Source organism: Numenius arquata, chromosome 11 (assembly GCF_964106895.1).
Source record: "Numenius arquata chromosome 11, bNumArq3.hap1.1, whole genome shotgun sequence".
Taxonomy (NCBI): Eukaryota; Metazoa; Chordata; class Aves; order Charadriiformes; family Scolopacidae; genus Numenius; species Numenius arquata.
In genome coordinates this window covers 3,471,893-3,499,563 of record NC_133586.1, presented here as the reverse complement: position 1 = coordinate 3,499,563, position 27,671 = coordinate 3,471,893, and the positions used below count along the sequence as shown (strand labels likewise).

The following is a 27,671-nucleotide window of genomic DNA, read 5'->3' as shown; positions in this document are numbered from 1 at the left end:
CGGACAACACGGACAGGAACAAGCACCCAGTTTTGTGATTTTTTGGGCTGTTTTGGACCTTTTTTTTTTTCTTGTGCGCACCTCAGAACTTCCCAAAACAGATCGGATTCTCTCCCCAACCTCGGCTCAGCCACTGCCTGGTTCCTTCCTCCTCCTACTATCAAAATGGAAAAGACAAAACCAGACCCAGATGCTGAAACAGGAGAATTAACTCAAACTTTAAGTGAAGAGCGCTTTTAACCCGCTCCTGCACCCACTGCCATGCCCCAGGCCCTGTGGTAGACGAGAGCACCTCATCCCCTAGAAACGCCAAACCCTGAACCCTCCTTCCAGGGAAAAAAAAAACCAACAACCCACCTCGTATTTCCCACAGAACTGACATTCTTCTACTCCCAAATCGGTTTGGAAACAGCAATAAACCACCCACAGCTTCCAAGCAGCAGCCCTCAGCCGAGCCACGCTGAGGTGAAGGTCGGCGCCCTCTGAGGTACAGCCGTGCGGGCCCCCTGACCGAAATGGCGGTATCCGCACTTTCCCCTACGAGTCATCCCCAAAACAGCCCGAAAACACCGTGTTTGTCGGAAGGAGGATTTATTTCCTTTTATTTTCCTTTAAATAACAGCTACAGAGGCGCTCTGCGGCGGCTGGGCGGCGGCAGTCAGTCAGCCCGCCCTGAGGCGGCGGGGCCGCGGCAGCCAGCCCGCCCTGAGGCGGCGGCGGCGGGACCGGCGTGGGCGGCGGGCAGCGACATGGGGGATGACCTGGCGTCGGAGGGGGACACCCGTGAGTAGGGGCGAGGCGGGAGCTGCCCCGGCGGGGCCGCGCCGTGAGGGGGGTCCGTGTGGAGGGAGAGGGCGGGCGCGGACGCCGCCACCCCCGGGCTCGGGGAGGGGGCTCAGGGGTTGGGCCGAGGTGCTTTAAAGGCTAACAGGACTTAGAAAAATCCATTCAGAAACAAAGCAGGTGTGTAACCTCGATACTGCTTTTGCCCCAAAGCATCCTGTACCCCATGGATGCTGCAAATAACGCCGGTGCCCCCCACTTCGCTGTTGTGGCCGCCTTTATCGGCTGGGTGCGGGCCGTACTGGGCTGTCTTTGTGTCCTGCAGGCTCGGGTAGAGCCCAGGGAACAGCTTTAGCCCATTTCTTGGCATGTTTTTCTTCTCCTTTGCTGCTTTTTTAAATCTCTTGCACCATAAACTGCCAGTGTGATGGTGCATTGCACTGAGGGTAAATTGCTTAAATTGTTTTCCACGCTGGTTGGGATAACTTGATTTCGTACTCAGTACCATAAGGTACTGAAATACCCTGGAACCTGAGCTCAAAAGAGAAGGAAAAACTGCTGAATATCTACTGAAATGCTGCTGTTTGAGGGGTGCATGCCACGAGGAGGGGTGCATTTAGATTTATGGGGCTGGCTTTGCCGGTGTGGACGCTAAGTAGGAAACTCAGACCATCAAATGGCTTCCCATATGTTGCTGAGAATAAATAAACCGCAGCTTCTACGGCCTTAGCAACACAAGGTTTGTTACTGCATCTTCACAGGTAGAGGAAAGAATAAACAAGTCAAGGGGTGCTTTGTCATCTTTTGACAATGATGCTTTGTGCGATCATAAAATGTAAGAACACATTTCTGTCACCTGGAGAGCAGAGGCAGCAACATTTGCTTAAGTGAAGCATAGGGTTTCCTCCACTGAATGGAGATAAGCACTTGCAAGGAGGTAGTACATGTGTAGCCATTGGTGTTAATAATTAACATAAACTCCACAAGTTTTTCCCAAGTTCTCCTGATATTTCCTCTCAAATGAGGAGTCCGTGCAGTGGGGAAATGCAGTCCTGTTAACGCACCTGGCCAGATGAGAACAGCGTCTCAATATACAGTACAGAAAATCCTGTTCCTGCAGAAATCAGTGTCCAAATCCTGCTGCCTTCAGTGAAGCAGTAGGTCCAACGCTCTTGAATGACCCTGCCTGGTATTAAGATTTGTGTTATTTGTGTTTTTCTTGAGCTAAAGTTTTTTGTTTGAAGGTAAAAGGAAGGGAAACTGGAGGATGAGGTTATACCTCTGCTGCCCTATGAGTCCACAGCAGGGGTGCCTTCATTCTGTTCCCTCCAGAGAGAAAAGGGGTAGAACCATATAGACAGCAGGTCTCCTATCTTCTCGGTGTGGTGGAACAGGAACCGTAGTGTCTTTTTATGCCTCTTGTATGGCATGTGGTTAGTGTCTAATTGGTACATTGATACAAAATGAAGTTGCATTGAGTCGCTGCTACTCTCAAACTGCAGCCTGAGATCTGCAGAAACGTTGAAGAGAGCAGATAGGCTGAGAGTCGGCTTTAAGCACCTCAAAATAATTCCCCAAAAGGACTAGTGCAGAGACTGAGTCTAAGAAAAACTGACGCCAGCCTTGCCAAAAACCTTGAGAGCCTCCCCATGGGGCTGCAGAGGGCCCAGAGTCACAGCCTTGCTCTCGTTTCTTGGCAGGAAGGTTTGTTCGATCAAGGAGAAGATTGCTGGGGCAAGGCCCAGCATGGAGAGTAAACACCCTTAAATTGTGCCTAACTGTGCAGGACAAATACTGCCGGTTGTGGTAAATTATGCCCAGAACTGCCACGGTCTATTAAGAGATGCAACACTAATCACAGGCCAGGCTAGCAGTTTTGTGCTGCTTGGCTGATTCAGGTTGCCCGGAGGGGCACAGCAGGACCATGTGTAAAGGCCTTCTTGCAGAGCAGAAGGATGTAAGTGAAAGGATAGAGGAAAGCCATCCTTTCATCTGCCTGAGCCCTCACACCGGCTCTGGGCTTCGGAGGATGGCCAGAGGACATGGACCTAATGGATCAAAAGGTTTTGCAGCCGGAGCAAGGCCATGCGGAAAAAGACACTAAATTAGAAGAGAAGCTGGTAGGACTGGAAGAGCGGCACAGGGAAGGGAAGATAGTGGGAGAGGACGAATCCAGCAAACATGCCAACGTCTGTAGTGCTGGGATTCTTGCTGGAAGAATCTTTCTGCAGTCGTCCTTCCTTGAAGCCAGTGGGGTATGTGAGATGAAGGGGAGGTTTGTTGGAACATGCTGGTCTGTGCTCCATGCCAGCACCATTTTAATGCCCACTCTTCTGTTCCTGCTGCAGTGCTTCATTCAGAGAAGGAGTTCCACGATGCAGCAAAGCGTAATGACACGGCCAGGATGGAGGAGCTCATCAGGAGAGGGGTCGACATCAAAGCCAAAAACAATGTAAGTCCTGGATTTTTCGACCTCTGAGCTCTAGGAAGTGCTGAGGGTGTGTTTCAGAGCTGCAGCTGCTTGACACTACTCTTCTCATTATCTGCTCAGTTGGTCAAAGCTTTAAAATACACCGCCCAGTGCTAAATAGGGCCTGTGGCAACTGAGCAGTTTCAGAACACACTGAAACCCACAGCACTGTCATCCTGGGCAGACTGCAAAGTTGCAAGCGCTGAGGAAAGGTGATAACTTATGGTTGCCCTTGGAACCTGTGTGCCAGATACACATGGCTGCAGGGAAAGGCTTTGATTTTGCTATCTCCGTACACCAAGGCTATGGGTCTAACTCGGTCCCTGGTACGGATCTCCCCTTGTTGACCAGTAGGTTCCTGGAAATACGGGATTGCACCCATCCCTAATTTCAATCTGTCCATGGTCAGCGATGTTTCTCATTCCTGTGCTGTCATTATAGTCCATAACTGTAATTTCTGAGTAGAAGGTGACCACCACCTGTCTGCCTGACAAGAAACAGAGGGTTATGTCCAAAGACAACCCTGTGCACTGTGAGAAATTCTGGCTCCGTGGATGGCAAAGGAAATTTTGGCCTTCAGGAGGGCTGGTGGATACACCCACCCACCATCAGCCATCCCTCTCCCTTCCCTTCCAGACAGACCGGACTGCCCTGCACTGGGCCGCAGGAGCAGGCAATGTGGATGCTGTGCGACTGCTCCTGGATCACGATGCCCCGGTGGATGACGAAGACAGTGTACGAAAACAAATCTCCCTTATGTGTCCTGCAAATGGGTTCTGTGTTGGGGGACCAATAGGGACTGGGTGCTGGGCGGGCAGTGACAGACTTCACCGTAGCCCTGGGGGGGTGGCACAAGGTTTGGCGGTGCTTGGGAAGCTGTGGCCTCCCTGCTGAGGCAGTTGCGGTGCCTTTCTGGAGCAAGCCTTGTTTTCAGATGTGTCTGTGCTCTATCTTTTGACCTTTTCCTTGCATGCACAGTGACTGAAGAAGGATGGTAGAATCTGTGAGGTTCTCTGTATAGCATGGGGATGCTTGGCTGCTTCTGGTCGTGTTGTTGGGGCTTGTGGGAAGACAGTGACAGCCAGAAAGTTCTCTCTTCCCCCCTAACGACCAGGCTAATACATACCATTGACTAGGAAGTGGCAGTCAAGAGGCAGGTCTCAGCTCAGCTGCTGTGACCATCTGTGGCAGGAATAATAGTAATTGGAGAAAGTGGGGCTAAAAAAAACCAAAAGTATTTGGGAAACTTCATGAAGCTAGAGGGACAACTTCCCTGCAGGGTGGGGATGGTGGTGGCTGCAGTTCAGCTGTAAGTATCTCTCTTCTCTTCTGCCCAGTTTGGAATGAATGCGCTTCTCCTGTCTGCCTGGTTTGGCCACCTCCGCATCCTGCAGATCCTCATCAATGCTGGGGCCAAGATTAACTGTGTCGATAGGGTGAGAGAGTTTCCTTACGTGGGTCCATCACAGAGCTCCAGACAGTGATGGGGAGGAGAGAATGAGGCTTATCTGTGAGCAAGGTGATCCTGTGTGGCAGCATCTGCTGTGGGGACTGCCATCTGCACTTCTGCTTTATTCCTAAATGAGGTGTAATAATTGTAGCTATAGAGATCTACATGGCTTTCTCAGCTCACGTTTGTGCAGTGCTGAGGTGGAAGGTGTTACAGAAATGGAAAATGGGTTTAGTGAATCAGCTTTTTATGTATTTTAAAGTAGACTGTTGGGAAAAAGGAGCATTAATACTTTAGAGTCATAACTTGCTGTCTGCAGCACAAACTGTTTCAGCTCTAGAGGTGCAGGGAGGCATCGAATGGGTCTTTGCTAACAGAAGCAAGTTGTTAAAAAAAGACTGTCGCATTGTCTTGGACTTGTTAAGTGCATAATCCTTTATCTCCTCTCCAGAACGGCAGGAACCTGCTCCACTGTGCGGCTCAGAGGGGACACATCCGGGTGATGGAGTTCATCATGGAGGACCTGGAGGACATGTGTGTGGATAAAACAGACAAGGTAGAATGCTCTTCACTGCTTTGGTTCTTGCTCTGCTGAGCTTAGCAGGAATGTTGTCCTTGGTCTAGGGAAAAGACCCAGAGTCAGATGCTACTCCCAGAGAACCAAGCGTATCCCACACAGGCTCTGGCCCTCCTGTGGCAGGGGGCTTAGGGATGATGAGGATTCTGGCTGTGGCCAGGCTTCAGCATCCAGGGCTTCCTAGTTTAGCCTTTTACAGAATAAATTCAGGAATTTAAGTGTCCTTCTGTTGTGCAGCTGATGCTCCAGGACGTATTGTCGATAGGCAATAACCAAGGGTGGCCCTCTCCCAGCACGTTCCGGCATTAGCTGATCTGTTCCTGAAGACAGCACAGGAGGAACACAGAGGAACACAGGAGGTGGTGCACACTCTTTTCAGTTTCATGGCCTTCATGGTTCCTAGAGTGATCCCCACTCTGATGCTTGGGAGTTAAATGAGGCAACAAGAGATCTGCCTTTCCCCCTTTCCCCGCAAAAGGGGTTCTGACTCCCTCAATAACTGGGGTCTCAGATATTAATTCCATTTTTTATCCTTAGTTGCTTTTAGTAACCCATTTATTATTCTCTATATGAAATAAACACTGAAATGATCTCTTTTGCAGTGTTTGGTGAGACCAAAGTGCTTGGAGTTGTTAGCCCCAGTGGGTAGATCTGTTCACCTTTTTATTTTAGGGTCATCCCAAATGTAAAGCAGAATAAAAGTTAGCAACAGAGTAACTATTTTTGAAGTGCAGCACTTTTTCCTCCTGTGGACACTAAGCTTGCTGTGCAATTGTGTTATCTCACAAGGCATTATTATATTCCTTGCAGCAGATGATGTAGTCTTGTGCTTTCTGAGCCTTTCTTGGACTGTTTTTCTTTCTGTTCCCTTTCAAAGATGGACAGGACAGCGTTTCACCTGGCTGCAGAGTATGGGCGGCTGGAAGTGGTGGAGTTCCTGATTCGACTGGGTTGTTCTCACAGTGCCAAAGACAAGGTACGGGCACAAAACCACATGTAGGGGAGGTAAAGTCTGAGGAGGATGTGAAATTCAGGGAACAGGTTACCAAATGAGGCTCGTGCAGGCAAGTTGTCAGCAGTTATAACTATGGTTGTGGTACTTCAGGGCTTTTCTTCCCTATCCACTTGCAAGCTATTTGCACCCCAGTCCATGTTGGATTTATCTCCAGGACTTTTCAGACAGGATGCCAGCGAGCCTGGTGGACCATGCTCTGGTTTAAGGTAGCTGAGTTTCTTCCCTCCCTGCTGCAATTTTGGAAGACTCTTTCAGACTCTTGCTACTCATTAACAACCTCCTCTTCAGCCACCTTGGGTATACTCTGTGTGAGGTTGTGGTGTATGAACACTCAATCCCGTGATACATATATGTATGAAGTGATGTTTGCTTTCAGGAAGAAAATACAGCATTGCATTTAGCTGCTAAAAATGGCCATCTCTCTGTGCTGCAGAAGATTATAGATGTTGGAGTGGACCTTGATGAAAAGAACCTAGTAAGTACATTTAAATGAAATGAAAACCACATCAGTTTTACCCTTTCCCTCCCCAGAAATACTCTCCTGACACTGTCATCAGGCTGAATAGTCAGTATTGACAGGAGAGGTTTAGAAGATTGCTGATTTTATCTACTGCGTACGTGTGTAAATGCAGGTCACACTTGCAGACTATCAGTGAAAGGCAACATCCTTCTTGGACCAGTATGCAATTCTAAAGTGTTGCCTTTTCTTTCTGCTGTATCTGATGACCTACCTTATCACTCCATTTAATCTCCCTTTTTCTCCCTGACCCTTGTACATTCAAGTGCCTAAATGGTTATTGAGTGTGTTTTAAGCTAAACTTCACTATGTTTTATAGTATTGACTTAGTCACTGAACATATGGACCTTCTGTTTGAGATCTCTCTTTGGCAGAGCTACTTTGGAAAATTATGTGTCTGGAACACAGTTAATGATTTAGATAGCAAATATTGGCTTAGTAACGCTGTTATTTATTCCAGGGCACACTCCCAATTAAGTTTATCAGCAATTTCTCTAGTCTTATTTGGTTACTGACTTTAAAAAGTGTATTTGATTGTGATTAAGATCTGAAAGAAAAGGGAAACCGCCTTCTACGGTAACACTGGTAGCATTTGTCTTCCCCCAGATGAGCTGCCCTTTGTGCAAACAGCAATAATAAAATGAGATTAAATCACTTAGGAATTCTGCTTGTTTCTTGTAAAGAAATGAGCTGCAGCCCTCAGAAGGGAGAACCAGTGGTCGAGGGCCACAGGTTTCCAGTTCTGCCTATGGCTGTTTCTGGACTGCTCTAGGAAAATGGTTGTCCACGTGAAATCCTTTTTTGTTTGCTGATGGGTCGAGGGGCAGAAAAGGTGATTAACATGATGTCTGTCTTGTGGCCCATGGGCCAGCTGTTTCCAGTGGCATAAGGACAGAGCAGTACTCTGATATGTCAATGGCAGATAATTGTGTTCTTTGTTTTCCTGACGGTCATCCGGGCCCTCAGAATTGGTATTTTAACATGTTACGGATTCAGAAGATGGGGTTGGGGTAGACGCTTGCTCATTCTGCTGCTCTGTCTTGGCCTCGTCAGCAGAAATGCTGCTTGTCTCCTTTTTTGCTTTGTCCAGGAAGGACTTACGGCTCTGCACCTGGCTGCCGAGGGAGGTCACAGCGACTGTGTGAAGCTGCTCTTGGAAGCAGGTGCCGATGTCAATGCCCAAACCCAGGTGAGCTCCGTTGGAGGTGATTCCTTTTTTCCAAACAGTACTTTGTGGATTTTTGCTCTCCCAGGGAGGGCACCCTTTGTCAGGTGAGGCCATGTGGAGCCCAGCACTTCAGAAATAGCACAGGGAGTCCAGAGGAAGGTGCACGTGGCTTTGTACAAAGAGGCAGGTGAAGCCCCCTGGGGCTAGTTTGGTTGTGGAGACAATCTTTATGAATTTGTCAGCACAGGAACAGGGGGAAGAGGGAAGGAGGAGATTTCTGTGGACAGGATCTTGCAGGAGGGAAGCAGGGAGATCTCTGTGGACAGTCTGTAACAACTGCAGCCTCTGAGGAGAAGCCCTGGCTAATACCCATCTCTTCTGATGTGCCTCTCAGAAGAAGATGAACTGCCTTCATTACGCAGCGCTGCACGGCTACGAGGAGATAGCCAGGATCCTCATGGATGCAGGAATCCACACAGACGCTGTTAATCATGTAAGTGCTGTTCGATGCCCTCATCACTTAAAAAAAGGCAAAGCCAGTTTGTGGAATTGTTCAAGAGCACAAAGCAACTCCGTAAGGACCAGGGTCTTCTTTCCACAGCAAAATGCATCAGCAACACACATTGCGGTACTGCAGAACTTCCCGGCCATGGTGAAGCTCTTCATCGATGCGGAATGTGACCTTGACATTCCAGATAACGTAAGACTGCACCTCCTGTTCTTTGTCTTTGAAATGTGAACCGGTTTCATGGGGGATTTGATCACCTTGGGGACAGGGTTAAAGAGGAGTGCTTTAAAATGAGGAAAACCTGGAAGCGCAACTTAGGAGATGTGAAACCCGTGAAATGATTCTGAGTGTTGCAGTGAGGTAATCGCTTGATGGCATTCAACACGTGGGCTGTGCCATGTCCCTGGGACCTGTGCACAGTGATGTTGTGTAGTCAGGCACTCTCCTTCCTGCTGGAAGCAGGTGGGAGAAATTTCAGGGCAGAAGATATTCTGCAAAATGTTTCGGGAGCTGAGAATGGGAGGCAAGCCTGGAGGCAGCTGGTTTTCTCACCAAATTGTAATGTTGTGAACGAGGGGCTTTATGTAGTTTGCTCATAATGTTTTGATTAATGTTCATTCCCTTAGGGATGTTCTCTCCTGGTGACACCATAAAGTTGCCACATTTTGTGTTTGATTTTAGTTGTTGCCATTAAAGAGTCCCAAGGCGCATACAGTTTACAGTGCGTACACATTAACCCAGCCCTGTCCCCCAGGAACAAAGAATTGGCACTGGTCCTTTCCTCCCTTGGCCAAACTGTCTGCCTACAGAAATTGTTTAAATAACAGGAAATAATATAGTCCTAGAAGTGACCCTAGAGAGCTTTATGGAACTGAAGAAGTCCCTTCTTTAGACTGAAATGCTATCAGGGGGGCTTCTTAGCGCTGGTGCTGGGACAGGGGCAGACCAGTTCTGCTCAGCCTGAGGAACCCAGTCCAGTTTGAGGTAGGAAGATGCTTGACCCTCAGTTTAAGAAGGGATAGAGGGGAAAGGAGGGCAGAGCTGACAGCTTTCTTACAGTGCTTCCTCCTGGTATGGTTCTGTCCTGTCCTTCCAGCCTCACACTTGTCCCTCTCTGAAATTTAGTCCTTTCCCCCTCCTTCTGCAGAGGCAGCAGACCTCGCTCCACATCGCTGCGGAGCACGGCAGGCAGGACATTGCCGAGATGATTCTCATTGCAGGAGTTAATCTGAAGCTGACAGACAAGGTAAACGGCTGCACGTGTTGAAGAAATTCCATGGGGGTATGGAGGGAAAGTATGGATGCCACTGTTTTTCATAATTTTCAAAGAAGGCTAGAAATAATATTAAAATCTGGATATTTCCAGGGATAAGGCCTTGAAATGCTGCTGAGCAGGTTATTTTGATGTGTTTTCCAGGAAAGAAGTGACAGGTTCTTAGGAAGGTAGAAGACAGTTCACACAATGAGCAAACTTTTTCTTCTCTAAGTTGTTTCGTCTTGTGCTATCATGCACATTAATACCAAATATCTTCTTGAATAATGATACCTAATATGGCTTAATAATTACAGCACATATTTTAATAGGTTAAAAGTATCTTTTTGGTATAGATGTGGCACCAGCTTCCAGAGCTTTTGCCCTCTAATTAGATGAACAAAAGGAATTCTAGAGGAATCAGGCAAGTTGTGTGCAGCCTGAAAGCATGGTTTGCTCTCAGAAAATGCTGAAGGGGGCTTGGGCAGAGATTATTATAGTGTCTGCAGTTGGCAGTGGCTTAAAGCTCATACAGACTCGAAGCCTTTACGGCCTTCAGCTGCAGTGAATGTTTGCCACCTTCCAGGGGTCTGTGGAACCGCAGTGAGACTCGGTGCAGGGAACACATTCACCCTTTTCTGTGTGCAATTGGGTTTCTGCTCACATCTGAGGCTAGAACTGGTCTCACCGGCGTGCCTGATGGCTGGGCTGGCCCCCTTTCCTTCATACAACTTTCAAATCTTGTTGCTTTCTGCTGTATGCTTTTAGATATCAATATAAATATACGTTCCCCCCACCCCAATCCAAAATCATGTCCGTGTAAGGAGCTTCTACTAGGAGACTGTTTCTAGTCACACGGATGTGGAGCCTGTAAAATTAATGAGGTTGTATAAATCACTTCAGTTCCATGTGTCAGCAAACCTGCTGTGCCAAAGGCTATAAAATGCCTTGGACTGTGGTGCTGAGCTGGTCCTTTGCCAGCTGCACCCGTGGTGCTGGGAGCCCAAAAGCCCCCTGCCATCCACTGTGGGTTGCGGGATGCTTTTCTGCCCTCTTCTGCCAAATGGGCAGATCCCTGCAGCACCAGAGGAAATGCTGCAGAGCCTGGGAAATGACTCCCCGTGCTCTGCACGCAGTAGCTCCAAGGTGGCTCACGTCCGAGGGGTTTGCAGGTGGAGAACAGGGGTTCTTCATCCCCGGCTGGGTGTGTTGCTCAATAGGCCGTGCTGCCTGTGACTGCAGACCACCGGCTGGGCAGCGAGATTGTCCCTCCCAAGCGGGCAACGTCTTTTCCAGCTCATTTTTTTCCCTTCTAATTTCAGCAAGGAAAAACATCGCTGGATGTCGCCGCCCGAGGCAATCACGTCAACTTGGCGGACATGATTATCAAAGCTGATCGGTTTTACAAATGGGAGAAGGTGAGCAGCTGACACCGCCGTCCCCTGTGTTTCCCAGGGCAGATGTAGCTTTATCGTCTCCATTGAGACTCCACGTTACCAACGGTCACATGGAAAAGAAATGCGGGACATCCTGTGACAGCCTGGCCTCCTCTTCCATCACCTTAAGGAAAACAAAAGTCCTCCCCATGCCAACAACATCTGCTTAAGGCTTCCTTATTTAAAAAAGCCTCCGTTGGTAAAAACCCCAGGCTGTGCTGAAAAGAACAGGGGTTTTCAAATATTCTTTGGCAGCTCTTCCCAAAGCCCTGTAGAAGGGAGTGGGGCAATGTTAGTTCCTTCTCCCAGAAGGAGAAACTGAAGCAGGAAAATGCTTGGTCCGAGGTCGCCAAACGGGAGTTTTTCAGCAGTTTAAGGGAGACAGCTCTTGTGAGCAGAGTGATCAGTTCTTCTTGGAGTCATAGAACCAACTTCCCTCTCAGACTTCCCCGAGGCTGGGGCTGCTCTTGCTGTGAGTCCCAGTATGGCCCAGCCGTGTCTCTCCTCCCATGGCCCCGTGTGCTCAGCCCCAGTTCCCCACAGAAACGCCACCTACCCCAAGCCTGTGCCCAAACCGATTTGAGCAGTTTGAGACCAAACACCACATCCACATCTTCTTAACACTTCGGGCATCCTCCCGTACCAGGAAAGATGGCGCTCTAGAGGGGAAAGAAAAGGAAGGAAGGGAGAGCATCCACCTGTAGCACAGGCCCAGCTTTAGGAGTAACGCTGTGTGTATCAGGCCCTTGCATGGGCTTCCCACGCAGCCCTAGGGAAAGTCATTTGGCCTCTGCAGTCTGGCGTGTAAAGGAGGGAAGCACGTGCCTGTGGTGCAGGGGAGCAAGGAGATTTTAATTAAATGATTCTGCATACAAGCCCCAGATAAAAGGCACTGTAGAAATGCAAATTGCAGTCGGCTTGGGCTTCCACAGCAAAGCTGCTGTTAACAGCATTTGTTAACATGCATGATTAGAACGGAGTGAAACGAGAGAATAAAGAGAATAAAAAGAAAGCGCTGTGCAAGAGTGAACTCAGAGGGTGTGGGAAGCTGCAGAATGACAGGTACCTCTGCTGAATCCCAAGTGAACCCCCTGTTCTGGCTTTGCAGGACAATCTGAACAGCGACTCCGACTCCTGGGTGGCAAAGCACTTGACCTTTAAGCAGGATCACAGGCTGGAAACACAGCACATCCGCTCAGTGATGTGGAGATTAGCTACTAAGTACCTCAAACCCGGCGAATGGAAGAAGCTGGCACATCACTGGAAATTCACTGATGCCCACATTAGGGCTATTGAGCAACAATGGACAGGTATAAAACTGCCCGGGTATTTTCCTTCCCTCACTTGGACTGCGTTTCTAGGAGATAAGTCTGCAGTAATAGCAAAGCATGAAGAAAATCAGACGGCTTATTTGAAACAACCAAAATATTAGGGTAAAAAGCCTGTATTTAATGAATGTGGAGTTACCTACACGCTGGAATTTGTCTAGGACAAAGCAGACAAGCACGGGGGTTAGCGGTTCGTTGCTCGCTCCTTCTGAGCCACTTGCCAGACCTGTGAGTTCTTGCTACGATTCTCGTTCTGTGGGACAGAGGAAACTTGCTGGTGTTATTTTTTTTTCTTTTAGGGAGCTGAACCAAGAGGGCAGAGGAATCCTGTTTAGAATTTAAGAGAGACATTAGCAGAAGCACGTTCTGGTTTCAGAAACAGATCACGGCTGGTTTGGTTACTGTAAGGACTCCTGTAGTTCGCAGGACGTGAGCAAGGGGCTCAGCTGTGCTCTGAAGGCAGAAATTCTGCGTCTGACCAGCCCAAGCTCATTCCTGGCCCACTCCATTAAGTTTAACGCTGAATCTAATTACACAACTAGGAATTAAGCTGATCTGTAGAGTATCCTACTAAAATCCAAGGAGGAGGGAGGGGTGTCCAAACCCACCCATTCAGAAATCTGCTCTGCTCAGAGCCGTGCAAGCGCAGGGTTTCAGTTGTGGTTTGATCTTGGCAGGTACTAAAAGCTACAGGGAGCACGGCCACAGAATGCTGCTTATCTGGCTCCACGGCGTGATCACGGCAGGAGAAAATCCAATCAAGGGATTGTACGAAGGCCTAGTGGGGATCGGAAGAAGAGATTTAGCAGGTAATACTGTTGTTTTCCTTCAAATAACACGCACTGAGCACTACCTGAGGAAAACTTCAGCGAAGCCAGCTCACACAAGCTGGAAGGTACCATGTCGTGCCCCCTCGCTACTAATACATGTCATTTCTGTCTCTTTCTTCTGTTTTAGTGAATTAACACATCCTGCCACGGCTTTATACTTTGTGTGCAGCAGAACATTCTTTCTTTTACAGAAAGCATTCGGAAAAAAGCAAACGCAGACTCAGCCTCCCCACGGAAGTGCATCGCGATGTGACCCAGAGGGCACCAGTGGCTCCATCAACTGATGCGTCCTCGGCTGGTCTTGGAGCTGCGGGAGAAACCCCTACTCTTGCTGCTCCTCAGGAGGCAGCTGCAACCGAAGGGCTTCTCGTTACCAACAGCTGGCATCGCTGCTGCTTCCTGCTTGGTCTGAAACAAGGGGATCAGCAAAGGCTAGAGATCTAAAAGACCTCTTTAAGGCCTTTTAGAAGACAGATTTTTATCCGTTATTGCATATGGTCTGGGACTGGAATGAGTTCAGGGAGTCTCACTCATCATACTGTATCAGGAACTACTACACTATTTTACTGTAACTTGTTTACATCACATTTTTGTATGTAAATTTTTAATTGTCATTTTTTTAAGTCATTGAGGGGGAAGCTGTTGCTTTCAGAAATGTTCTTTACTTACCTTTTTTTGTTTGGGGTGGGTTGTCTGTGTCTTAGATGTGTTCATAACTCCCCTATTAGGGTGGGAATTCCAGAGGAAAAGCCAAGGCTGCCACTTGGGCCTTTCGGAATCTTAAGGGTTTTGACTCTTCGCAAAAAGTTTCAGAGAAGAATATTACCATATATTGTTTATAAATGTACACTAACATACACATACTGCTTATAAATCAAAGAGGTGACTTCTTCAATCCCTAGGCTACAGCTTGGTAAGTGTAAGGTAAGAGTGGTCACTGGTTATCTGCACAGCCTCTCACAAGGACGTACAATTTTCTTTAATACAAAGTATTACACGACAAGTTGGTATTTATTTTTTACAGTGCTTCAAGGAGAAATAACGTCTGTATTTCAATAAATCCAGATTTTACACTTAAATTTGCAAGTTACGTCTTACTCATTTGTTATTTAAAAAAAAAACAACTACATACATAATTCAAACTTGGAGGTAAACCAGTGCAACCTGAGCATTAAAGCTTGAGGTGAGTTCAAGCAGAAGGCGCTGGTTTTCTTATGTTCTAGGGGTGTCTGCGTCTCCAACCAGGACTGGGGTAAAGCCACGCTGCTGTTTTCCTGCAGTCAGAACAAACGACACTTACTGAAGTGGAAGTTTTATTGAAAACCATTCTAACAGCAAGAAAGTTAAAAAGTCAAAGGCTTTATTTCAGATAGAAACTAACTTAAACACAACATATAAAGCAAATAAGTGACGGCAACGTTGGCACTTAAACATCTTTTAAATCAAATATTCAACAAAAATATGTCAGCTTATAAGTACACAATCTGCACGTGGCAATATATACAGCCGAGTGAAAAATATAAAAAGAAATACTGTTCTGCTTAAGAACATGATAGTGAAGACTTTGGTAGCAAAAATGTCTTTGTCTTTAAAACTGTAGTCTTGAAAGATGCTTCCTTGAATTCAAAGACTAAAAATTAAACAGCTCTATCCTGTTGCGCTGCTGGAGGTCTCTGTCTGCGGGTCCTTCACCGACTGTTGATCCTGTTGGAATCACACAGTGATAATCGGCTGACGCAAGGGAAAAGGCAGAGTGGGAACAGTTGATTGTACACAGGAAAACCACCAAACTGGTTCCTCGTTGTCACCGGCACCCCAAAACCTACTGCTCGTCTTGCTCGTTGCTGGTGTGAAGACTGATCTTCTGGACTTCCAGCTCTTCTGCGCTGACCATGGAGGGATCGATGGCTGCGTACCGGGTACCGTGGAACTGCAGCAAATGGATCTGTCGGACATGGAAAATAACACTGAAACAGTCGTAGGAGCATAAGGTTTTGGTAAAAGAGAAATGTTCCTTCCGAGTAATTTTTGTGAGGATGCAATCAGGGCTCTGGAGTTCAGAGAAAGGACAGAGGAAATGGGCAACAGCCAGACCCCCAAAGCCAGCCCTCCAGGACTGTGGCTGCTCCCAGCCCTGCTCCTCTGCATCAGCGACCTTGGAGCCAGAGCGAGCAGAGCTCAGGCAGGGTGAGAAGCCACAGCGAGCACAGGAAAGGAGTTTCCTACCGCTGTTCTGGCCAAACGCGTTCGTAGGTCGGGTTTGAACGCAGAGACTCACTTGAATATAGAGGTTGACCTCAGCGCTCCTGCAGAGATAGGGGAAGTTGCCTCCTGTTTTGAGGTGAGCTCTTCTGGCGTTAGGATAAAGCTTATACATTTCTTCCTTCGCTTCAGTCGAAAGCGCGCTTTGGTCAAACACCTGCATAACAAGTCACAGCGGTTAGTTCTGAATCTTACCAGATTTTGCTCATTAAATCAGACTGGGTATAAGCTGCTCCTAGAAGCGATTCTCAGCTTCTCTGTGGAACCATATTAATGAAAAAGAAAACAAGCAAAAACACATTAGGCATCAACAGCTAAAAACCCAATGCTGTGATAATTAAACATATGGCTGTCATAGCACAGAATATCCAATTCCTAATGTAACACAGGTGTTTCCCAGTCAGTAAAAGGCTTATCTAAATGTAAAGTTAGATGCTGCAAATATTTCTTAAATTGCTAAAGGAACATCCAGGCCCCACCCACCACAGGGAGGACACAGTGTTTAAATAAAAGGATTACGTTGAGATTAACTTACATCCATGATGGTTACAGGGATGTCTCGAATTTTATGAGGTTCTACATAAGAGTTCTGGCAGTTGAGGGTAAGTCTTGAAGCGAGCTCGCTCTGGCCCAGACTCTCCAGCTTTCAGTAGAGAGGAATAGCTATTAACACCACATTTCACCGCAGGAAGTTAATGAAATATTAACAATACAGCCAAAGAGAAGTTAGTTTTAAAGGGAAACATGACTGCACTTCAGATGAAGATTATAGTTCCAATTTAGTATCTTTCTGCGCAAGACAAATGCTTAAAACATGTCCCATTAGTTGCGCCTGCCTCCAGAGCACGGCCTACAGATGTATCCCAGCTCTTCCTCCTCTTCTGCCTCAGGTTCTTCATCGCTTGTCTTCTGATCACCTTAAATAAAAGGCTGACGGTCACAGCATCAGTTAAATTGTGACAGTCAACACCTGCTCAGGATCCATCCCTTACTGCTCCCCTCTGGGGAAGTAAATGAAGACAGCAGCAGAAATACTCCTGTCTCCCACTAAGTAAATCCTCTGTGGAGATTGACACCGGAGCACGCGGCCACCTACCCTGTCCACCATGAAATCGATCCCATCCGCCATCTCGGGGTCTAGAGGACCAGATGCGAAATTCCCAAGGACAATTTTTTTCAGCATAAAAGCGGGCATCAGCCAAAAGCTAAAATAGAAAAAGGATGTGACGATCTTGAGTTCTTAAATCTGACCGCACAGGATCACGGGATGACTTGTCTGTCAAATTCCACACACCCGATTGTGAAAATTTCCATTTTCCTCGTGGTGTGGCTTTACAAGTCCCAAGTACTCCACCCCACACTTCCCTCACCCAGGCTGCAAACGGATCAGACACACGTCCAACCGCAGCAGCGTCCCATTTCAGTGCAAAAAAACTAACGCCACGAATCTGATTGCTTGTCTCAGTCTCCGTACCTGTTTGCTGTCCACGTCTGATTGAAGATAGACGTGTCACTAAAGGAATTACACAGGATCAGAGATTGAACTCTTGGAGATTTGTGTGTGTATTCCGCAAATTTTTGAGCCAGAAAACCTCCCAGAGAAGCTCCAAAAAGGTGAACCTAATTAAAGAAAAAAACCAAAAACTAGATCACGTTACACTTGTGAAAGAAGTGATCTCTAAGCACAACATTTTGTTACAAAAATAAGTCATTGAAGGTTCACCCTGTCCTTATAACCCATTCTTTAAAACAATCAAACTCTTCTATTCAGCTTCTGCTTTTGCGTGCGATATAAATGTGATAAATATTGAAAAAAAGGAAGCATTTCCAGGTCAAATCATTCCCACAGTTCAAATTTCTGTTTGCTCATCAAGCCTAAGAAAAAAAACCTTTTCACATTGTCTTCAATAGCTATTCCAATCCAACTTTATTGGGGTATTCCGTACTACATGAGTTAGGAAGGATAAATTCCACAGGATCTCATGAAAAACTAGTTAACCGATACAATTTAATAAGGTTGAACTTAGACCAAGTATGACAATTTTCAAGGGTATTCACCTTCAAAATAAACTTGGTTCAGAAGTGGAATTGCAACACAGCCTCTATTTATAGGCTATGTTTTTGCGTCATATTTTATACACTTGCTTTTAAATGAGAGTCTTACAAACATCAGGCTTTTACTGCAACTACAAATCCATTTCCCCATCTCAGAGCACTCACTTTATCCAGCTGAAGGTGGTCTAAGAGTTTTCTGAATCCATCACAGAACTCCAGGTGATCCCAATACACTGGATACTGCAACTAAAATAATAAGGAGTTAGAAAAAGCTGGTCTCACATTAAAGGTTTCGAGGATTCAACCTGCCTCTCCCGTACCACCAGGCTCAAGCTCCTGAGCAAGGTCCCTACAGCCAGAGGGTGTGAACACCCTCCTCTCGCTTGCACAAAAATACACAACTGAAAGCACCGTGGAACAAGTTTGTTGGGGAAAGCGCAGCGTTGCTTCATCTGCCATCAGTGGGAGGAAAGGCTGGAATGATTTTTCAGCGATTTTGTAGCATGTAGAGTTGGCGGCTACAGAAATCATTAACTGCTGCTAGAGACAGAGCAGTACTCCTAAAGCCACACGGTTTAGCAGAAATAACGTACAAATAAATCAATTCAGTTTGGCTTAGGAGCTGAAAAGCCACAAAACAGCCCATCGTGGGGATTTAAAGGAGCGACTTGGCATCTGCAGCTAGACAGGCTAAAAACCAGGTTATCCACCATCCCTAAGGCAACCAGGGAAACCCTGAACTAACCCACCTGCTTGCCTCATGGCTAGCAAAGATCCAGCTGGAGGCAAAGATGACTGGTGTCCAGGGCAAACGAGGGAGGAAACAGACCGAGAAGTTAATAATGCCTATGCACAAGGCTCTGGGTAAACGCTGCCATAAACATATAGATTTCAGCCCGAATCTGCACACTGTATACTCTGGAGTACAACTCAGAATCAGGTTTATGTGGATTCTCCTTAGTCAACACTAAGGAGTTTATCTTCATTATCCAACCTCTGATTAGAGCAACAAGCACAAGTACCCTGACTTCGACACAGGCCTAAGAATACTCACAGCAATAACTCTGTAGCCCCATCCAGTCAGTGCCAAAATTTGCTGGAAAAACACATCTGCGGTTCCGCTTACAGGAGGGAGAAATATGAGCGGGCACCGAATGCTCCTGGGTCCCGCATCATACAGCGACCAGACTTTACTGTCATCGTCGTCTACGATTATCTGGGGGGAAGAGGCACAGGGGGAAGAAGAAACACAAAAGACAAATGAGGTTCTTCAGCCAGCTTCAGGATTGCTTCTACAAAAATCTGCTATCTAGTGAATATTATAATACTCAAGACCATCTTTTACTCCTCTTCACAAAAGCTTTCTTCTCTAAGGCTGTTTACTGACTGGAATTACAGCGTTTGTATGAATATTGCTGGATACAGGACTGTGGCCATGCACTGTCAGACCAAATGCTTTGTGTCCTGGCATAAGCCGGATAACGAACATCGCATGGAGTCAGCGGCAGCACAATACGGGCTGTCTTACGGGAGATCATCCTTCTGCAGGCAACTGGAGAACGCTGCAACTGCTGGAAGTAGCAAATTGCGTTGGTTTTACAGTGATGGACTGCACTTCAGAAGTTACACCCGGAAAAATAAATCTCTCTTCCTTTCCGAGGAAACGCTGTTAAACTAAAGTTTGCAATGCTTTGCTCTGGGTTTCGACTCAGAGCACCTTAGAACGATAGTTCATCTGCATCTGAAAATTCATAGACAAATAAATCACGGGAACAGCAAGACTGTGCCCCCAAAGGATCAGATTTATGCAATATTCCACGTGCAGAAAAATATGCTTGGGAAAGGAGCCACCGTGCCATGGCCCAGGAGGGAGACCCAGGAGGTAGAGAGCTGCAGCTGTAGGCTGGAAAAAGTACTGCCCCTGGGGGCAGCTTCACGAACAACCATCAACATTTGCATTCCCTGGACAAAAAGATGTTACAGGGCTGGATACACTCAAGGCTACTGAGTTAAGCAGCTAACGCCACACATTATTGATGTCAAACAGTTAGAGCCTGCTGCCAGAAATAGAGGCGCACACGACTCCCAAAGCAGAGCTGTAAAGCTGACCTGGAAAGAAAAATGCTTCCATCATCTGGCAGCACCTCGGGAGCATCTGGAGTGCCCGGGACACATGTCTGGCTGATAGAGATTATTCACACCTGAGCTGCTATCCTTAACGATCAGCTCCTCATACAGTGCCCATCTCGGCACAGAAGCTAGAAGCCCTAGCGCAATTAGTATCTTTAAAGGCATAGGAATTAGGTAAAGGTCTTGTTTTCCAGCAATGCTGGAGCCTGACTTGTTTTTACAGGGCTTGTTCTACCAGCCAACTGGTGTGTATATTTAGGATGCTCTTTCAACTCTCCACAATCCAGCAAAAGTGTGTGGCTCGTACCAAAACAACAAGCACAAACCTCTGGGGAAAGCCTGCGTCACACACCAGGCGTTCATCTCCTCTCTGTCGAGATTTTATAGCTTTTTGAATAGCAATATACAAGCACAACTCGCTTTTCCATCACCGCAGTTAAGCTTCTCAGGGAATCAGAAGAGAACAGTGTATCACAAATCAGATTTGCTTGACTAACAAATCTGTCTGTAATAAAGCCAGTATTTCAGGCTCTGAGAGCGTGTGAGAAATCACATGATACTGTTGTTTTGTAAAGTCTCTCTAAAAAAAAAAAAGATCACATACCAGAGCTTCCAGACCACTGAAACCATTTTAAAATAAACCTTGTACAAAATCCCTCTCAATCCCTGCAACAACAACCCTTTGCAGACAACCCCAGAGCTCTGGCCTCGCTGTTCTCAGCTGTTACTCCATCAGTAATTTTGGATCAGTTGGGGGGTAGCTGTCGGTGGCCGCTACAAACTTTACCTTTAAGAGCATTTCCAAAGGCGAAATCATAAAACCAAAGTTCGTCCATGTCGAGGGAACTGAGTTCTGAGAGATAACATTTCTTTCCTTGAGCCCAGACAAGGAATCAGTGGGTTTAGACGATTGTTTTATTTGATTTCTAGCCACACACTGGATAGTTTAATTCTGGTTCCAAAACAAGGCTAAGCGCTGTGCAGGCAGACATCAGCGTGGTTAACTGCTGATCTGGGAGGTCACCAGCCTTTTTCTTGTTCTGGTCGATCAACCAAGGTTGCCTACAGTCCACATAAAGGGTTAAAACCTGTACGGCATTGAAACAAGGGGCAGAACTTCCCCCATGAGTTGAGCAGAGCCAGGGTGTCCTCTGCTGAAGATTTTTAGGAAGGACTTAGATAAGGCACCAAGTGGTGTATGCAAATGGAGGCTGACAGGCAAAGCTCAAGACTTAGTTTAAAAACATTATTTTCTGTGCTGTACTTCCCTATGTCTGCCAAGAGCAGGAAGGGTGATGAAGCTGTGCATTTCCTGCTCCTGTCATCTCAGCCTGTTTTCAACCAAACTGCTCTGGCTCTGCTTCCATCTGACAGCAGTGACCACGGTCCGTTATTCCTTCCTCTGTACTGCACATGCTTTGCCTATACTTTTGGGGGGATAACACAAACAAATATATTCCTAAAGACTGCTTCCGAGATTAAAGACATCTTCAAATTGGGCTTTTTTTCCATTTTATTCCCTCTCCAGAAACCAGGATTAGTTTGTTTATTTCTACCTACTTCATACCCCAGATTCACGACTGTCGCATCACTTTGCTTTTGAGTAGACTGAAATCACTCAAGAGGGTAAGGTATTCCCTGGTCTGAAGGTCACCAGCAGCTTCAGTTTACATGTGTCCCCATTTCTGAAACCCTGAGCAGTCAGCAGCAGCTGAAGGCGGTGGCCCCTGGCAGCGAGCTGCAGCGTCACACAGTCCCCACAGCAGCAGCAACGCGTCCCCGTTGCAACCACAACCTCCAGCTCCTTTCATTTACCGTCCTGCATCCCATAAAGAAGCGCCTCAGAGCACACACACGTCTTTCTGCTGAAATGCTGCCTCCTGGCTTTGCTGAGGCATTGCCTGGAGGCAATGGCACAAACAGACCCAGTTCTGGCCAAGAACAGAAAGAAGCTGGACAGCCAGAGCCCAGAGCATGCACAGTCAACAGCAATGGATCTTTCTTATTTACAGAAGACACAAACTGGCAAAAATGAATGAGAAATCCTGAATGGAAAATTTCTACAGCCCTTCCATAAAGATAAATTCTTAAAGAAAGCTACACCGCTCAGTGGAAATAACGCTAGGCACATTTAAGTCTTGTTCCTTAAGTTTGGGGACACAGTCCCTTTCGAGTGGTTCAACTGCAACCGACTTGCTGTGCAAAGGGGTAACGCTGGTCTCGCCTCTGCTGCCAACACCATCCCCAAGTTCCTGCAGCCCACAGAGCCATCCAAATTAGGGAACTGAACCAGCTGGAAGCCAGGTTCAGGAGCAACGTTCCAGTACTACAATGCTCTCTGCCACTCGGCACACAGCGAGAGAAGCTGGAACACTGCACACCTCAAACACTCTCTTGTGGTTCAGTGAAAGGAAGTGGAGAAATCCAAGCGAGAGGAGAAAGTGGTTGGACGGTTTGATTAAGCAGAAGACATCTAGAGGACACGCAGCAGAATAAACAGTTTGTTTTTTTCCACTGCGGTTAAGGCATCTTTCCACTCTCAGGAACACCACGTGCAGCCCAACTGCCGAGAAGTTGCCTTCAGATGCTCTGCTTCAGCCTGAGGACAATGGGCAGGAACGGCAGAGGTGGCTCTGGGTCAGCTGCAGTGAGAGGCCACGCATGTGGTCCCCAGCACACACTATTTCCTCAGAGTGCCCTCCTCAAGCGTCGCTGGCATCAGGATGCCAGGTACTGCTGCTGTGGCTCACAACCACAAGCCTCTGCTCCCCACCACCGTATGTGGAAGCGACCTCTAAGAAGCACGTGAAAATTGAGAGCATGCTTTCATGCACTCCTGTGACACATGGGACAACTCTTCAGGAGATAAGCCAGGTCACTAGCACGGCCACAACTGTTCTGCATTAACCAAACAGCTGAGTCTCCCCCACTGCAAAGCAAGAGGAGGCATTTCACCCGCGAGTCGATTAGAGCTGTACGTACCTTTTTAAGAGGAACTGTGCTTCTGAACCAGTTATAGTCAGGAGAGACTTTAATCTCTCCCATGATGTTTAGAAAAAATTCAGTTTAGGTCAGCCTGAAAAAAAAAAAAGAGAGAGTTAGAAATCAACACAACAGCTTTACCGTAGGCAGCACCCAAAAGCTGTGCCGTGTACACACAGCATTTGCAGGGTGAGTTTGCTCTTATCAGTTGGTTGTACTACAAGCCAAGTTTACTTATCCTCCGTTTTCATCACAAACCATTTAATTATTCTCCCAAGAGACAGTCACCTGACTGCCTTACTGCACCGACCTTCTTATGAAATGATGATGCTTTTGTAACAACATTCCCCTGTAACAAGTTGTAGAGAAAGACAGCTGTGTTGCAGGCTTTAAGTGGCTTAAAAAAGCTACAGCACATTATAATAAGTATTCATACAATTCATTCTGCAGTTCAGACAATAGACTTAGGTCATTTCATGAACCTGCTGCCTAAGTGTTCAGACCACGTTCTCCCATCTCAGTATAACTGACCCAAAGGAATCCCGAAGCGCATCGGGAACATCAGCTGATCTGAGGCTTAATTTACGGAAGAGCCCTGAAGTTTCAATTCTACCCACACAGAATCGGACCCTTGTCAGGAGTTACCAACAAAGGTATCTTTGAAGCACACCAATTAATACAGAACAAATTGATTCAGAGCCGGGTCCACACAGAAATGCCTGTAATTCACTCTCAAGTCACAATGTCCTCCCATACATAATGACAATGTCTTAAAATACTCCATTAATTTGTAATAAACACTTAGGTAACTTGTAGATTTAACTTTTTTTTTTTTTTTAAAAGCAGCAAAAGACCATTAGCTTCCATTTGTACAACAGATGGTATCAAACAGTTTTGAAGCCTGCAGGCTCATTATCCTGAAAGCCAACTGCCTCAGGAGATTATTTTCATGCCTTCACACACAGCACTGAGCATAATAAAACAAAGCAACTTTTACTCTTGCTACTTAACAGTTGACAAGTATAAATCAATAGGTTTTGTTTCTTAATTCTCTGTAAAATAAGTCCTTGGTATGTTCTGTGAGTCCCTCCAATTCATTTCTCCCTGCAGGAAAGCTGCTGGTGTGCAGATTTAACTACCTTATTGGGTTACAGCTGGCTTAACAGTTATTTACAATTTCCTCATCTTTCAGGCTTCAATTGCCATTTTCCAAGTACAGAAAACATGCATGTTGAAAGGGAAAGTACTTTCTAAATTGCAAGACGACACACATCTTCCACACAGCAGGTGATACCACCTCTCATGTCTGACGAGGGTGTCAGAGGTAGGAAATTCAGCTGCACGGCCATTGTTGCAATTTTGCATGGTTTCGGTTTGGTGTTGGCATCAACTATTCTGCTCTTTGTCATAGTCTGGGAGCGGGTAAAATCACAGTGGATGTAAAAAAATATCTATTCCACCAGCCTGCAAGGCAGAGCAGGCACAAAGACGTGTTACTGGACTAAAGGGGACAGCTGGCCATTAGAGAAAGGAAACAGCAGTTTAGTCTACTAATTCCTTTCTATAACCACACATTAACTGGTTATCAAAAAGCTATTCAGTAAACCACAGTTAGAGCAGAAATTTAAAAAAAAAAAAAAATCACAGCAAATGCCTTAAAACAACACGTTCTCTTTGAGTATTGTGTTACAGCAGGGCCAAGAAACACAAGTCATGCTCAGAGCCTCACTACGTACATACAAAGGCACGGGAGAGGGAGACTTTCTGCTAATAATTCTGGTTGCCATAAAGGGTCGGCCGTGTTCTTCCCGCTGTGATCCCCTCTCTTTTTCTGTCACCTGAGTCTTTCAGCACCGTTAAGCTAATTCATGGGCTGGCACATCACTCGGGAGCAGGAAGCTGTCTATCGTTAGGCTAGATAAGGAACAGGCACGGATGCAGATGAACTTTCTCCTGTCAGTGTCCCTTGGCTGGCACCGGAGCAGGTTAAGAGTCCATCCGCAGCCTAAGTTTTGAGCTTCCCAGTTCACCTACAAATTTGTGAAGCAAATTGCTGGTCACCAGGACTTGGGCTGGTTTCCACCAGCTCCTTTCCTGTAAAGGTGCATCTGCAACCCCCGCTCCTAAGGATTGCTCCTCTTTTAAAGCAAGAGTAAATGGTTTTTCTTTGATTATGGATGTTTTTGCTGAAGTCAATGCCCTATTACTGACTTTATTTTTTTTTTTTCCCTTGGCATTAAATTTGCACACACATTTGTGTCAACAACTGCATGCTCTTCCAGCCACAGAAAAGCTGAACCACAAACTCGCAACAGGGAACCAGCCACCCAAAGTAACTCAAATCACAAACAAAAAACCTGATGCTGCTCATGACCCCAGCCTCTAAAGACCCAAGTTTCATTTTCAGTAAAACCAAACAACCTAAAGAACTCTAACCTCTTAAAAATAATTCCCCTAAGGGAAGAATCATCTAGGGATGTGTTCAGAGCACTTCTCCTTGTAAGTTATTCCCATTACACTAGCAATACTTTCCACTCTTTATCGATTTAGAAGGATTTTGATCCTGCCACTAGGGAGGAAACCCTGCCAGAGCAGATTAGATGAGTTCTTCTTCCCTGAGCCGTGTCTGCGTGAGCCAGGGTGGCCGCGCAACCGCTCTCCCGCTGCGCTGGCCACACAGCACCCACTCCCACGGGCCAAGAGACCTGAATCAGCAACAGCCGACGGCGACTGCAGGCAAACACCAGGAGAGGCAGGGGAGACGCCAGGGCTACGGGTGCTTTACGAACACCAAACACAGGCGATGGGCAAGAAGAGTTATGGATAACCGGGATGTGGCGGCAGCACCTTCCCCTCTCCCCCAGCCATCACCCAGGCTGCCTACTCATCCCAGCCCCTGCTCTGTCTCCCCTCCTCAATCACAGCTGGCTCCCCCACCTTTGTGGGGAGAAGTAGGCAAAACCCCACTCAGCACCCCCAGGCCAGGCTCTCCTCCCGGCAGCACAGGCTGAGGCGGCCCCTTCCCCTAAGAGCTCCCCCGGAAGAGGAACCCCCAGGGCAGGGCTGGACTTCGGGCTGCCTGCAGGGTTCAGCCCCAAGCCACACACACACACAGAGAATGGAGCCCCTCGAGGGTCACGACAGCCCCAGCCCGACACCTCCTCATGGCCCCCCCATCCCCTCAGAGACTGGTCCAGGGGTAATGCTGTCCCAGAGCCTGAGAGACCGCTCCCCCCCTCCCCCCCCCGCAAGTCTCTTTAGGGCCACCTAACTCCTCAGCCCCCGCCCCCCCCCCCTCCACGAGTCTCCTCAGGGCTCACCAGGCCCCTCAGCGCTCCCCCTTCCTCAGGCCTTCAGGGCCCACTCACCCCCTCAGTGCTCCCCTCTCCCCGGCGCCTCAGGGCCCGCCCGACCCTCAGTGCTCCCCCTCCCCGGGCCCTCAGGGTCCGGCCGGCCCCTCAGGGCCCCCCTTCCCTGTTCGAGACCCCTCAGAGAGGGGTAGGCCTGTCTCCGCAGCAGCAACCTCCCTTCCTTCCCCCCTTGCTTCTCCCCTCACCGGGACGCCGGACCACCACCGCTCTCCTCCTCCTCCCCCGGCGCACCCAAGCGGGGGCACCCGCCACCGGCCGCTACTTCCGGGTGCTGCGCCCGCGCCGGCCACGTGACGGCGGGGAGGAGCGTGGGCGGGGCAGAAGGGCGGGCAGCCGCCATTGTTGCCGAGGCGGAAGTAAGCGGCCCCGGCACCATCGCTACCGAGGCGGAGGTCACGTGGCCTCGCCGCGGAGCGGTGATTGGCCGGCGGGGTGTGAGGGGCCGCGGCCGCCATTAGCGACCCTCAGGTGGGAGCGTTTGAGGAGCCGGCCGTTGCCGTTGTCTTGTTGCTCGGCAGGTTCCTCACAGAATTGGGTTTTAACATAGCAAAAAAACGCACAGCAGCTCTCTGGTGGTGCTTTATTCCGCTCTCTGCCGCCGCTCGGCTCGGCGCGGGTCGCTGTGACCTACCACTGCCATCCAGCGGGAGAGAGCGTCATTTTTTTGATATATGTGAGAAATCCGGAGTGATTTCAGTGAATGCCCTGGTGAGTGAAACGGCGTCTGTTCAAGTCGGGGTCTTAATTTTAATACAGTAGGTTTTATCACGCTCCCTTGATCCAGCTGTTCAATTTCTTTCTGAAAAGCTAAGCTTAAGGCTGTACTAAAAACTGAGTTGGAGGAGGTAAGCGCAGCTTCCCTCTGCCGCTGGCCTTTGGCGTGTCCCTGAGCCTGGGCCGCTGCTCCTGCCTCACACCCTCAGAAAAGCTTCTGAGGGGAAACAACGGCAGGGGATTTAATGGCAGATTAAAACCAGCTGGGCAGGTGCCTGGCTACAGGTGCTGGTGTTAAACCTGCCTTTTAGAAGGGATAGAAGGGGCAGCTCCTCGAGGAGGGTGACAGGTGATGCGTTCTTGTCTCGGAGTCATTCCTCTAATGACCCGTTGGTGTCAATTAGCACCGTTTAATTAGAACGTGACAAACAGGAGTTGAAGGGAAGTGGAAAGAGACAGGTCGATGTGGGTTGTGGGCGCGTTCTCTGCATATCTGAAGGATACGTGTGATTAGATAATGTAAGTATTTATACATAGTGTTGTTCCCCAGCTGAGGGTCACCCCGTGACACGAGGCACCGTTTTTACCTCTCTCCCAAAGTTGCTTCGTTTCTCTTAAAAGCTTTCAAGCCGCTGTTTCAGTTTGATTTTTTTTTTTTTTCCCACGAAAGGATTTTTTTGGGGAAAAAAACCCAACAAAACAAACATTTCTCGTATCTAAGGGGAAACATTTGTCTCACACTGTATTTAGGAAGCGGAATTAAAAAGCGGGAATCGCCGAAAGCGGAGGAGGCTGAGGGAGCGCCTCCTGGGGCTGCCGCCGC

General features: G+C 47.7%; 2 protein-coding genes across 2 annotated transcripts; one reads left to right on the top strand and one right to left on the bottom strand.

Moving 5' to 3' along the window:
- Positions 1-749: 749 nt before the first annotated feature.
- ANKDD1A (ankyrin repeat and death domain containing 1A) lies at positions 750-14,409 on the top strand. The gene is made up of 15 exons (XM_074155590.1): positions 750-783; positions 3,132-3,235; positions 3,890-3,988; positions 4,591-4,689; positions 5,155-5,259; positions 6,158-6,256; positions 6,672-6,770; positions 7,903-8,001; positions 8,375-8,473; positions 8,582-8,680; positions 9,636-9,734; positions 11,063-11,158; positions 12,285-12,486; positions 13,182-13,313; positions 13,526-14,409. The coding sequence occupies exons 1-15, from the start codon at positions 750-752 to the stop codon at positions 13,585-13,587; spliced, it is 1,527 nt and encodes a 508-aa protein (XP_074011691.1). The 3' UTR covers positions 13,588-14,409.
- On the bottom strand, positions 14,330-26,407 carry SPG21 (SPG21 abhydrolase domain containing, maspardin). The gene is made up of 10 exons (XM_074155591.1): positions 26,320-26,407; positions 22,764-22,857; positions 18,706-18,867; positions 17,817-17,897; positions 17,071-17,216; positions 16,693-16,801; positions 16,132-16,239; positions 15,613-15,753; positions 15,161-15,279; positions 14,330-15,038 (listed from the first exon to the last, which is right to left on the bottom strand). The coding sequence occupies exons 2-10, from the start codon at positions 22,824-22,826 to the stop codon at positions 15,023-15,025; spliced, it is 945 nt and encodes a 314-aa protein (XP_074011692.1). The 5' UTR covers positions 22,827-22,857; positions 26,320-26,407; the 3' UTR covers positions 14,330-15,022.
- Positions 26,408-27,671: the final 1,264 nt, after the last annotated feature.